We start from the raw sequence: 13,171 nt of genomic DNA, 5'->3' as shown, positions 1-13,171 counted from the left end.
GTGTGTTATCTTTTGGAGCTGCCACCAACCCACTTTTTTTCTTTTCTAAATTGCGTGCTTTGGCTCCATTTAGCCACAGAACACAGTTCATACTAAGGACCTGCTTAGAATCAGTGTGTAGTTTGTAACTGGGACAGTGCATCAGCCTTGTTTTTCATTTTTCAACCCAGCCTCAGAAACCATCACAATCTTTGCCAAACACAGCATTCTAAATTTGAACACAGGACAATTTGACTTCCCGGCATTTGTTGTCTGCGGCAGGCTATGTGAGTCGGATTCCTTCATCATTTATCATCATTCAGATAGTCCCAGATGATTACAAGCTTAAATATAAACATCTTTATTGGAACTGTGAGAAAAATGTGTTGAGGTTCTTTTTGTTTTTTGTTTTTTTTTTTTGTTTGTTTTTTTTGGGTCACCCCTGGAGTCCATTGCAATTATTGTCTTCTACAAAGACGCAAAAGTTTCACATTTCAAGCCTACAGGGGTATTTGATACTGAAAAGAGAGGTTTTAAGACCATACTATCAAATATATACTTGCTAATTCCTAGATGTTTAATGGCTGCAGACATTTGACTGACAGCATTTGTTGTTTAATTGATTAACCTCATAGACACTGACACAGCCCCTTTCCAATGCATCTTTAAGCAACAGAAACATCTTGCAGCAGTTTTAGGCACCTTTTCTGCTGAGTAATTGGAATAGTGCATTAGCAATTTTGCCAAACCACAGTTATCTGTTGCTAAACGTACGGCTTCAATACAAGCTAATATTTGATGGCTCTCAGCAAAGACAAATTTTCTTATTAAACTACAAAACATTATGTAGCACAGTTTTGTGCAATCTGGAAATATTTTTTACACCTAATGAACAAGACAAAAAAAAAAAAAAAAAATTCAATAAAATAAAACATTTACAATAAGAAAAAATATTTGACAAATAATGAAAAGCCAGCCATCAATTAATCAACAACCAGATTTATTTTTTTCCTAGAGCTGTTAGCCAACTCCAAAATTTTATATATTAGTACTATTGTTATTTTTTGAGTCAATAAATCTGAATTAAATCTGCACAGAACTGTGAATAAAAGCGAAGTTGTTGTTACCGAACATATTATTACAGAACGTGTAACATTAAATATACACCAAAGAAAAGACAACATCCACTTAAGCTGCATTTAGACATCAACATTACAAAAATATCCAATAGCAACATTAAGCAAACACATTAGTTGTGAAACCAATTTTGTCCTTTATGTGAGGTCACATTTAAAGGTTCAGACCTCCAAATTCTCTAAAAATTGGTGTTATTCATCAGCTCAGTCATTTAATAAAATGTCTCATATTTAATATCATTTTGTGTGTCACTGGGTTTGGTCTCAGAAAAGAAAAAAAAGCCTGAACAATTAACTAAATTTTAAACACGGCAGGGTGTAGTCTTCTATTTCAGTCTTTATCTTAAGAAAAATCCTTTCAAGGGCTGTGCTTGCAGGCCTGTCTGTTCATCTAACTACCCAGTTTCATTATCAGATTAGAGTTGTATAAAGAGATGATGACTGACCTCCAAAGGATTTCAAAAGTAATAAAGCCAAAGAGGCTAATGAGCAAAACAGTTTGTGTCACCTTACTAAAATAAAGGTCTGCAATTGAATTAACCTGAACTGAATGGATTTCCAAGTTGAATAGCCGACTTGAACTAATGAAAATTTAGCTGTGCAGTAAAAGTCGAGCTGTCCTCTTTGTTGCTAAATGCGTGGCTATGTAACATCTAATGTCCTTTTTGTTGTCACATCCAAACAATTCTCAACGTAACACCACGGTGTAACAGTTTCTGCTCATTTGGGATGATGGTGAACACGGTTCCCTCTGACACATCACTAAATGCTCACTGAGGGAGGCTGAACAACCTGCAGATGTCAGAGACATCTCAACAAAAATGATTTCTCGATCCAGAAGTGGTGTATCAGCGTCTGACTGCTGCTCCTAACAGCTCCCAGCGCAGTCTTTAGAGTAAAACTGCCTCTTTCTGGAATTTTTGAGTGTTTGAGCCACAATGGTGAGACTCAATATTTCACATCAGACGCACCTACAACTGTTAGTGTCATATGCCAGTGGTTGATGGCAAACAGGAGGGTGGAGCTCAACGGCTAAACACCTGAACTTTGAACCACTTCCTCTTCATTTGACTTGAGAGGAGCTGTTTGCAGGGAGCTCTGTTTGGATGGTGGAGATTTTCTCTCCTATTATTTCCAGGGAGCTTTCTCCATGCGTCGAACTTGAAGCGCCTTTCTCTGCTGAGTGCTGCTTCGAGCTGTTGCCTTCATCTGATTCCAGGAAGGCTTCTCTGCTTTGGGGTTTGATGAACTGCACGCTCAGTTTGGGTGCCACCACAGCACCGCCCTGCTGGTTAGGTTTCCTGATGCAGTGGGAAAGGGTGGAGACGCAGCTCTTCTTGAAGTTCTCGTTCATGAAAGCATACACGATGGGATTGTTGAAGCTGTTGAAGAACCCAATGGCCTGAACAATGGCGATGATCATGTTAAGCGTGACTCCGTCATATTTCTTTTCCAGGTCATCTGCACAATTACACACAGACAGACAGAAGGTCATAGTGAAACTGATGAACCACACTGGGGCGTTAAATAAATGGCAAAATGCACTTAAGCTGTTTCCATCTCACATTAAAATTCATACTGACTCCAGCAATACTCACAGTACTCAAACAACATGTGGACTGTGTGGAATGGTGCCCAGCAGATGGTGAATAACAGAACGATGGTGATCATCATTTTAACGGCTCTTTTCTTTTTTCTGTGGAAAGTAAAAAACGAAACATAAAGAAAACCTGATGACAGATCTAAGAGATGTCAGTCTTTCCTACTGCAGACACGGCGACTTGTCAGAGCAGGAAAAGAACAGGTACAACTACTAACACCAATCATTAAAGAGTGGCAGTGAGCTACAGCTGTGATCAACAGGAAAGATATCAGGACCCTGGTAGCCACACACCCAAATGGGCTGCAACCAATTTTTCCCTTGTTTCAGCCAAATTGGAAAAGCCAGTATGCAGTCCCACTGTTGGCCTGGGGAGTATGAAAACAGCCACACGTCTGATATGAGTGTCCTTGCCAGAAAAAAACGCAACATTTTTTTTTCTTTTGTAGACACATCTTAACACAACACATTTTTATATTCTTCTGACAAGCGCCAAAGTTGGTTATTGTTGAATTCCAAATCCATTTCTCACCAAACGATTTGTGATTCTCCGCTTTGTTTCCCCTACTTTATCTCAACCAAGTTACCAGAATATATTACTGTAGCAGTCTGATTCTGTGCTCAGAGCTGTAGTGAAGACTGGGCAATTTAATGATCTGTCGATGCAAACACAACAGGTCTTGGTAAGATCTATTGTGAAGCAGCTTTGTGGAAAGTTTGAAGACAAAAAAAAAATACAGTGCTTTGAATAATAAGATTTTGGTTGGTTACTTAGTTGGAAATTCTTAAAATTACATTTACTCCATCACTGAAAAATCCATAATCTTTGATTATGTTAAGTTTAAGGCCTATACACAATATGTTTTTTTGTTTCTACATCACACTTGAGTAAGTTGCACATTGAACTGTGACAGGCTCTGACAGAAGCTGTGATGTCACAAAATCCTGCTGTGTTTCTTTAAACCTCAGCTTTGAGGTTTAGCACAAAGAAACTTTCAGCAGATGAACAGTCTTCTATCTCCACACGGTGAAAGTCAAACATACAACTGAGGTAACAATGAGGAAAACACATTTTTGAGCGGAAGGGGACCTTAAGCGCAATGCACCCTGGCTGCGTTGCAAAGAGTGGTGTCATTAGACGTGCTTCAGCTGAAAGCTGTAGCACATACCGAATCTGTCAAGGTACATTATCTGGTATTTGCAGACCTGGGGAGCAAACATGCTAAAATTACTGCTTTTCTGAAAAGTGTCTAGATGCTGCCATTATATGTTGCCCTTTAGTGACCAACATGAACATGGTGACATCTGTCTGTCTGTCAACTGTCCTCTCTTGAAAATCATGCAATATCCTCATATTACAGATGTTTACATTCTGTAGCAAATGAATAAGTAGCAAAGGTCAAACTGGATGGATGGATGTACATTGTGTTTACGTTTGAGTTTAACCATAAAGGTGAAGATTTTTCCCTACCCTAAACATGACCATAATTTATTTGGCATCCTGATGCTCCCTGTACTTTTAGTGGCCTAAGCCTAAAAAGTTTAAATGATCAGCATTAAATGATGCTCTCCGTTGTCAATCATAGATGCTTTGTCCACCCATCCATCCACCTCGACCTCCTTTTTCTTATTTGTAGCTTTATTACTAACTGTAAACATCAGTAAGCAACAAATAAAGTTGTAAGCTTTTAGCCATTTGTGCATTTTTACCACAGAGACATGTCTTCTAACTGACACATATCTTGGTATTATAGATAAAATATCTCTGAAATTCCTGCCAGTGGTATTTTTGGCTCAGTTGTGCATTGAACAGCAGTTTTTGTGGGTGGAAGCCCAGTGAGGGATCATGTCTTTGTTGCTGCAACTCCTACTGGTTATTCAGGGTACTTACACACAAGGGATAGAGGACCTGCACTGAACTTTCTAGTTGTCCTCACTTGAACGGTTAAGGCAAAGAAGTACTGCTAGCGCAACAAGAAAATGATCCCTCTCTGGCTTCCCACGCACAACCACTGCCAGTTGGGTTCAATGCAATGCAAAACCAGGCCACCAGGAGACACATATTTTGACGCTGTGAAAATGCTCAAATGTAAACTCATCTGTCTAACTCACCTTGAGATCTTACTGATCTCCCTGTGGTTCATGGTGTTGAGGACTGAGGAGTCACCCACCCTCTTGCGGATCCACAGCTCAATGCCAATACGCGTGTAGAGGAACAGCATGGCTGCCAAAGGGAGCAGGAAAAGGGCCACCATGATGAAGGTGGTGTATGCCTGCCTGTGGGTCAGAGAGCGCCAGCTTTCCTGACAGCAGACGTGGTAATGATCATACAAGAAGTCGTACTTCACCTGGTAGAGGCGGGAAGAAAAACCGTGAGTTCCTTGAGGACCGTTCGGGCAGACAAAGTAGCTCTGACTGACAGGGTGGTATTTATGTGAGGCTTATGTGAGTGCACAGCTGTCATATTCACCGCTTGTGAAATTTAAAAAAAAAATGGCGCTGACTGTACTAGTGTTTCGTGACATAACACAAATACACGGTGGTGACAGCATCCTGCTTGACTGTATTGTATACAAAATGCAAATTAGCTAACAAGGTAGTGTACCTAGAAGTTCTCAGCCACTCAGTGCAAGATTCCCTTCTTTTCACCAGGTACAGTTTGGCCCTGTTCTGACTTGGTCTAACGTCCGTCTCAGGTGATCCAATCACAAGTAGACAGCACTAAGTGCAGGTGTAAATGCACCAAGGACGTATTGAGGACGCATTTGAGATCTAATCACTCAGAGCACATTTGGAGGCGGTCTGGGCTGCATGTGGCCACACTCTTCCAGCAGTATGAACACAAATGAGTCCTGGGCAACAATGAAAGACTGCCTACTCGACTGATGTCCGCTGCCACAGTCTAACTAGTCCTGCCACAGTTTCAGGACAAGTGTAAGCATTTTTCTATATCAAATGCAAAAAGGTTTATTTGCATTGTAGAGCTGTGTGCAGCACATTGATAGGCTCAACCCGTCCTTGCCCCGCTCTCTCTGTCTCTCAGACGAAAAAGGGTCTTTTCACACAGTTTGCAGTGCATTTTAGGACAAGTTTAAAGGACTGAAAGTACAAAAGATGATGTTGAACTGCCTCTCTGAACCTCTTTCGGTGTGCTCACTGGAACTGCTAGCAAGCATCTAAGGTATCTGAGGTGATGGACGGGAGCTTTACCATCTGCACCACTCTGTTTCATCTAATCCTTTTATTTCCACGGGTTCATAAATACTGTAAGTCAGATTACCATCTTCAGTGGTGTAAGATTCAGTTGTTTATGGTTATCATTCTTAATATTTACAATTGCCTGCTACTCTGAGCTGAATCAGGATATCCATATTGACTTTTACAACGGGAGGTGGATTTTGCTTTGTAGTCACAGCCATAGGAAGCTAATGAAAGGAATTTTATGATGGGCTGCTCTGAAAAGCCCCACTTACCTCGAGCTGTTGCACAAACAGCATTGGTGAACCCACTATCACTGAGGCAAGCCATACAAGCCCTGCAGGATGCAGAGAGATATGTTTTACAAACCAATTAAGTCTGCAAATAAAACAATTATTAATACAGGGCATGCAGTTTGATAAATACAGCAGCTGCCAAGGAAACTGAAGTAGAGTCAACTGCATGTGACTAATACCAAACACTAGTAACATCCTCCACATTTCTTCGTTTTCAACTCCAACAGTGTGAGTAGAGCCTGCTAGACGAGTTTTATGACCAATATTGATATTATAGATTCAAAACAACAACAGTAATACTAAATAGTAGTTGTACTTAATACATTGTGACAGTACAACTGAATTCCACTAAAAGGTGTTTTTCAGAGTTGTTTGCATCGCTGTTCTATCTTGAATACTTCTATGGCTTTGAAGCGTAGTCTCATGTCTCACTTTCCATCCTGCTGACAGGAAGTGGGATCAACCAATCAGCTTTGGGCACCTTGTGCTGGAATTAGAAGGGTGTTATGGGTAACTATAGGTCACAGAGGACTGCAGAGGATCTCACACTGAAATGTGGTGTCATTGTTAAAAATGTTATATTTTTATAAATCAGTTCAGCCTCTAACTAGTTAACAGAACAAATGTTTCCTTGATTAGGCAAACACATCCACTCTTGGAAACATAATGAGCCACTCTTGCAAACATGGAATACCTAGCATCTTGTATGCTCTTTTGGACGAGTACTGCCTCCTCATTTTCAGGGGGAAGACAATGCCCTGGTATCTCTCAATGGCAATGCAGGTCATTGTGAGGATGCCTGTCACTATGGCTGTAGTCTGTACAAAGGGAACTGTCTTGCAAACCAGAACCCCTGCATTGATAAACAGAGAGATGAAACAGTGAGGCACTGAGAAACAGCAGAAAATGCATTTCTATTAAAGTTCACGTCACTCCTATTGTTTGGTCAGAGACCGGAAAGGTAGGCAAGCTATTCCTCATCCTTTTCACCCTCCAGTGGGCTTTCACTGAAGTGACAAAACGACCATCTCTGATTACACTCCAACACAGTGATCACACATATTTTCCGGCTAATGAAGCACAGAGCTGAAACCCAGGTGAAAATTTGCACTGTAGGTAGGACCCACATGTCAAGTCGACTCTGATTCACCCTGAACTAATTATGACCGTATTTTAATGGGAGGACATGCTTGAAGCTGGTCTTCTATTGCTATGATACACTCAGTGTAAGTTGTCAGCTACACTTCTATGAAGTGTCCTTATGTATATTAGGCATGATCATAATGTTGTGGACTGATAAATATAATGAATCTGCTTTAATAGCCATATAATGATAGTCCAAGAGTTGCTGATTCGGCTCTTTTGTGCTTTTATGTTATCGTAGTGCGGCTGCATATTGTCAAGATTCCCTTTCAGATTTACTGAAATGCAATAATGCAAAACAGTAACAATGTATTATACTGTAAGGTTACAACACCTGTTTGCAGGAGTATTGCATTAGGCTATAATTGCATGAGTTTTCAACATATTGAGTCGATCACAAACAGCATCACAATCTCAGCAACAACTCCATTATTTAAAGTTTCTGCTGGCTGATGCAAAAGCTAAAACAAAAAAAACAAAAAAAAAACTGTTTCTTTGTAGAAATGTTTTATTATTTTCCTGTGAATATTTCTCTTCCACACCATGTCCTTTCCTCACCACTGACACCTCAAGTAATGGCTCAGTTTCACATATGAGCAGCTGGCAGGTGAGAGCCAGTGGCAGCTCACTTTGTTCCCTCCTGCTGTCAGTCCCTTCAAGTTTGTGACTCAAATAAATGCCCAACTTTTTTTTTTTTTTTCCTGAAGCCCCTGTGCTCCACCTGTCATTTATTTAATGCTGGATGGATCAACGCTGTGCTTGCTTCCTGATCGACATAATTAGCTCGGTTTGTTTGTTTTCACTGCTTTGTTTGCTCGCCCTTTATGGTCCTCCGTTGCTTATTATGAGTAAATGACAGGCTTCTCTGATTTTACAGTCTGTATCATGATCATTTACCTTGTGTGCTCAGTTAAACCGATGCAATGATCTCTATATTTCAGATCCTATTCTTATTTTCCACAATCAACATAGTTTTATAGAGTTGAAGTCGGATTTTCATGTGCAAATGAGAAGACAGAGGTTTGAATGTGATTCTGTCAGCAGTTGCCTTAATTTCCAACATTAAAATCATCATTCATATTCAGATCATGACTCTTTATTCCCGTGATGGTCTTAGAAAGTAAGGCATGAGAGTTTGCAGGTGTAAAACTCACCCCCGAACCACTCAGAAGAGATGTTCTGCAGCAAAGTAAAAGGTATGCAGAAGAAAGTGATGAGCAGGTCGCTGACCGCCAGAGAGCAAATAAAAATATCCGTCGCCGTCTGTATCGCCCGTTTCTTCACAACTATGTAGATGACCAAACTATTTCCAGCCAGAGCCAGGACGAAAATCACCACGTACATGATCACGAAGGTGGTCTTGGCGCTGTACGGTAACTCGGGGATGTAGACGAGCGGCTGGATGTTGTAAGTGCTGATGAACTCCTGGCGGCTCAGGTTGTAGTACCGGAGCATCTCCCGGAGCACTTCAGGAGTTATTTTGGCGGATCCCTGCCCCGAGTCCGTCGAAGCTGCTGCCATCCCGGTGCGTTGTCTTCAAAACCTGAGACGAACTTAAGAAAGAAAGGGGGGGGGGGGGGGGGGGGGAGAAAAAAAAAAAAAAATCAGTGAAGGTTCAGAGCTGAAGCCTCTTTAACCCGCAAAGTGCGTCTGGATGTCGCTCTGCCTCCTTCATCCAGCAAAAGCTGCTGCTGCCGCTGCTGCAGATGTGTGGACCATATATGGACACTAATGATATGATGACTACATCTGTTTCTATTGAGCAGCCCAGACAGGAAATACAAAAGAAAACACACATTATGCAAATCGTAACGCTTTCTTATTAACACTTTTTTTTTTTTATTGCAATATAGAAAATAAATGTGACGTGACAACACAGACCGTGTCTGTTTTTGACGGGAAAGGAATGACACGTGATTCCTCCTACAAAAACAAGCAATAAAAGGCACTAATGCACAGTTTATCACATTCATATTATACATACAGCTTTACTTCTTCTGGTTTGACCAGTGGTGGGATGGCTTTTTACTCCATTTCTCCTCTAATCTGCATCAAATTACACTTTTCTTTCCAAGAATCGTTCAGAAAATGACTGGGACACAGGTGTCCCTTGAAATTCATCCATCCATTCATTTGTTAGCAAAAGAAAAAATATATGTTGCACAATTGTTTTCCTGCCAGTTAATCATCTTGTGACCCTTCTGGTGTATATAGTAAATGAAGTGTACAGAAGCATTTACCACGGTTTCTGGTGATATGAATCATTCAAAGTTTAAAAAGATTTGATAAAATCTAAACGATGTCATTCTTATAGAAGCAGTGTTGATTAAACAAGAATTTGTCTGGCAGTTGTCCTTTGTCAACCAGCCAAGTTGCCATTTAAACATTTGGATATAAAATTTTATCATTTCACTTTATCCTTATAGACATTTGACTGAAATTGTCCTAATTAGCATATGAATGTGTGAGTTATGGTCAAAAAAATCACACTGACCTTGACCTTTGACCTTTGACCATCAAATTCTAATTAGTTCATCCTTAAATCCAAGTGAATGTTTGTACCAAATTTGAAGCAATTGTTACTGAGATATCGCGTTCACTAGGCCAAAACTGTGTTTTGTGGACAGACACAGACTTAATACATTGTATGGCTGTAATAAAGCACCACACATCTCAAAATGTGCTGTTACAGAACCTCCATCCCAAAATATCTTAGGGATATATGAATTTTTTATAACGCCCTGCTAAAGATGTGTAGAAATGTTGGCAGCAGAGTTGTCTGATGAAAAAAGATGTAACATGATTTGTGCAATTTTCTTTGATCCATAAATTTCACAGGGATGCATTATCATTACGGCCCCTGTTCTTTTCGTTCAATTTCATGAATATGTTGGATTTCCAATGTAAAGTGATTATTTGCATTTATTCTCAATGTACTTTTAAAGATTATTGTGTGACTGAACCCCGGTCATATTGACGGGGCTGAGACGTTCAATCATGGCAAAGTGCAAATCTCAGAGAGGCTGCATTCAACACATTTCAAAGTACACTTCGCTGTCTAGGTTTTAAGTACAACAACATCTAATCAGGCTTTCATTCATCAACATGCAGAATAGGGGCTGACATGAGTTTAGCCTTGGATCACGTCACTCCCTAAAAAAAGACTGAATGTTCGAAACCCCACCACGACGTTCCAATTACACAGTTTAAGTTGAAGAGAACTTCATGCTGACTCACTTTTGTGCCATTAAATTTAATTTTTTTTATAGTCATGAGCTTAAACACACAATTTAGACACAGCGATGTGTTGTCAAATGGCAAATTTGATACACAATGATGATGTTTTGGATAATGTTTTTTTCACAAAAGACATATTTCTACTGCTTCGGATTTCACGCCACCTGGCTGTACACCAAGCTGTACAAACATATTTAGTGTAAAATGATGGGTTATGTCCTTCAAGGTGGGCTGTCATGGTGACAGTTCCTCTGTCCTTATCTCCTCCCTCCTGCCTCTGGTTTTATCTGATTAATCTACGTAACAGTATCTCCTGTCACTTCTCCTGGCAGCATTCATCACCTGCCCACCAGAGTTTTCCTGCTCCTTCTTTGCACTTGAACCTGCCCAGCCAGGCACGCCTCATTTAGCATTGGTGTATATATAGAGGACAGATAACAGTTATTTTCTGCAAGTTGTACATGTTACCACAGGGTTTCAGACTTTGTTATGACCTGTTTCCTGTCTATCTTGGCCCTCTGGATTTGTTTGCTGGTCTGGTCTGCCTTTCCCTGCTGGCAAGCCTTCTTATTGGCCAATTTAATAGTTTCATTACACAGATTTTGCCTTTAGGGTCTGGTTTGGGAGTTCTGTCCAAGACAGTTAAAAGGTGTGTAAAATCCCAGAGTGATATTCTCTAATCGGAGAACATGGTCCATACTGAATGCGAAATGCTGAATGCATCTAGCTGCCATCTTCTTTTCCAAAGTGTCTGCACAGCACAGTAATCGGTGCACTCAAGACTGAAGATTGGAAGAATTACTTTTAATTCTGGACTGAAATAATGAAACCATTTACAGTTTTGTGTTAACACAGAATTTGGCTCATTGTGTCAAAACTCCACACACAAGCCAAATAAAACAGAGACTTGGAGATAAACATCCCACTTTATATCAAAATTGAAACACTGCAATCAATACCTGACAGTCCATTTTAGGAACAAACTGATACACAAATGCAACATTTGAATTATTCTTTTAAAGCAGCAACAACACACAGATGAACTTAATACAAAACACGGCTGCTCAGAACTTTGTTTATCTTTTTAATCTTGCAGGCATGATGGTCATATACTTACAACAGCCAAGCTAAAAAGAATTCCTCGCTAGGACTGAGAAAAGGTGAATAAGGCAGGTAAAGAACAATAAAGTAATTGTGGTTCGAACCAGTGAAACTAACCTTATCCCAGACGTCCACACACCGGGGCTGCTGTGGTCTATTCTGTACAACTACATTATGTACTGCAGTAAGAAATGCAGTTATGTGTGCTGTATTGCAGGTCCCCAGGGTGACATAGTGATGTGAGGTCTCCTTGCAGAATAATGACAGCACACAAGGTGATATTTCCCCGACACTATCCAGGGACATGAACAATGATTTTATAATAATTTGACTGGGACACCTGGTTTTAGCCAGACTGAAGCCTGCCTCAATGAAAATAAACTCAGAAGAATGTGCAGCTGTACATAGTGAATATGGTGTAAAAAAAACCACAGGATTACAATGTCTACATTTCCAGACAAGGATGGAGCTTGGGGTGAATGTGGTCAGATAGGCAGATACCCCCACAGACACCAGCCCTCTAACGGGGGCACTAATGCCCCGGTCACATACTGCTTTGTCTGAATGTTTACATTGGTGCCACCACACAATGTTCTGCCATTACTCTATTACTCTATAGTACAGTGATACTTGCACATACCAACACATACCAACACTGGTTCTCTTAAAAGGAACCCTGTACAGCTGCTTTGTTGTAAGGAGGTGTTGACACAAGATGCAGCAGAGTGTTGATATTCTGACACGATTGATGTCATAGAAAGTTGTTTGATTGCGATGATGTAATGGGTGAACAGATGTTGCCTTAAACCCTGAAGCGGTCGACTTGCAGTTCTGTAGAAAACACAAGAACATAATGTCATTGGTTAGGTTCTTTCTTACATACTGCACTGTCTGTACTGTTCACAGTAACACTGGAACTATATTACATGTACTTCACAGCCGGAGCATAGACCTGCATTGTGTTGTACTGTGATGCAGAATGATGTGGAATAATTACAAAGGTACAGTCTAGTAGAAGGTTGAACACAGTGTCCATATCAGATGGGATTGGCTCCAGCCTCCACATGACTATAAAAGGATAATAGGATGATAAAAAAAAGAATAATCTAGAAATGCATTTCTTCCTTAGATACAGAAGCTGATACATCTGATATACTAAACAGCTCAGAAAATGTAGGTAACATAAAAGTTGCACACTAAAACAAACCCGCACAGGTCATGCTAGCCTAAGGGTCCTAGAGCTGTATGTATCTCGAAGCCGTATGAGCTATAACAGGCTGAGCTGAAAGTACAGTACAGCAGCTTCTCTATATTCAACCCAACAGTTAAGTGAATGGAAATATTCACCTGTTCTGAATACATGAATACAAAGAAAGAGAAAAGGTGAGAAAAGGCATCAGTTTTGTGTGCAGTCTGTTCAACACAACCAAGGCCTGTATTTCATCGTGTGTATTTAAGTCAGATGGGAGGGGACAGAGGTA

At 40.3% G+C, this 13,171-nt stretch overlaps 1 protein-coding gene across 1 annotated transcript; it reads right to left on the bottom strand.

The window, feature by feature from the left end:
* Positions 1–578: 578 nt before the first annotated feature.
* On the bottom strand, positions 579–8,921 carry qrfprb (pyroglutamylated RFamide peptide receptor b). Its single transcript, XM_071462661.1, has 6 exons — positions 8,507–8,921; positions 6,904–7,062; positions 6,189–6,250; positions 4,828–5,063; positions 2,714–2,811; positions 579–2,576 (listed from the first exon to the last, which is right to left on the bottom strand). Exons 1-6 carry the CDS (start codon positions 8,871–8,873, stop codon positions 2,179–2,181), a joined length of 1,320 nt encoding a protein of 439 aa, XP_071318762.1. The 5' UTR covers positions 8,874–8,921; the 3' UTR covers positions 579–2,178.
* Positions 8,922–13,171: the final 4,250 nt, after the last annotated feature.

This window comes from Trachinotus anak, unplaced genomic scaffold (assembly GCF_046630095.1).
Source record: "Trachinotus anak isolate AG129_WGS33_773 ecotype Australia unplaced genomic scaffold, CSIRO_AGI_Tana_v1 ptg000025l, whole genome shotgun sequence".
Classification (NCBI taxonomy): domain Eukaryota; kingdom Metazoa; phylum Chordata; class Actinopteri; order Carangiformes; family Carangidae; genus Trachinotus; species Trachinotus anak.
This window is presented reverse-complemented; position numbering and strand designations above follow the sequence as displayed.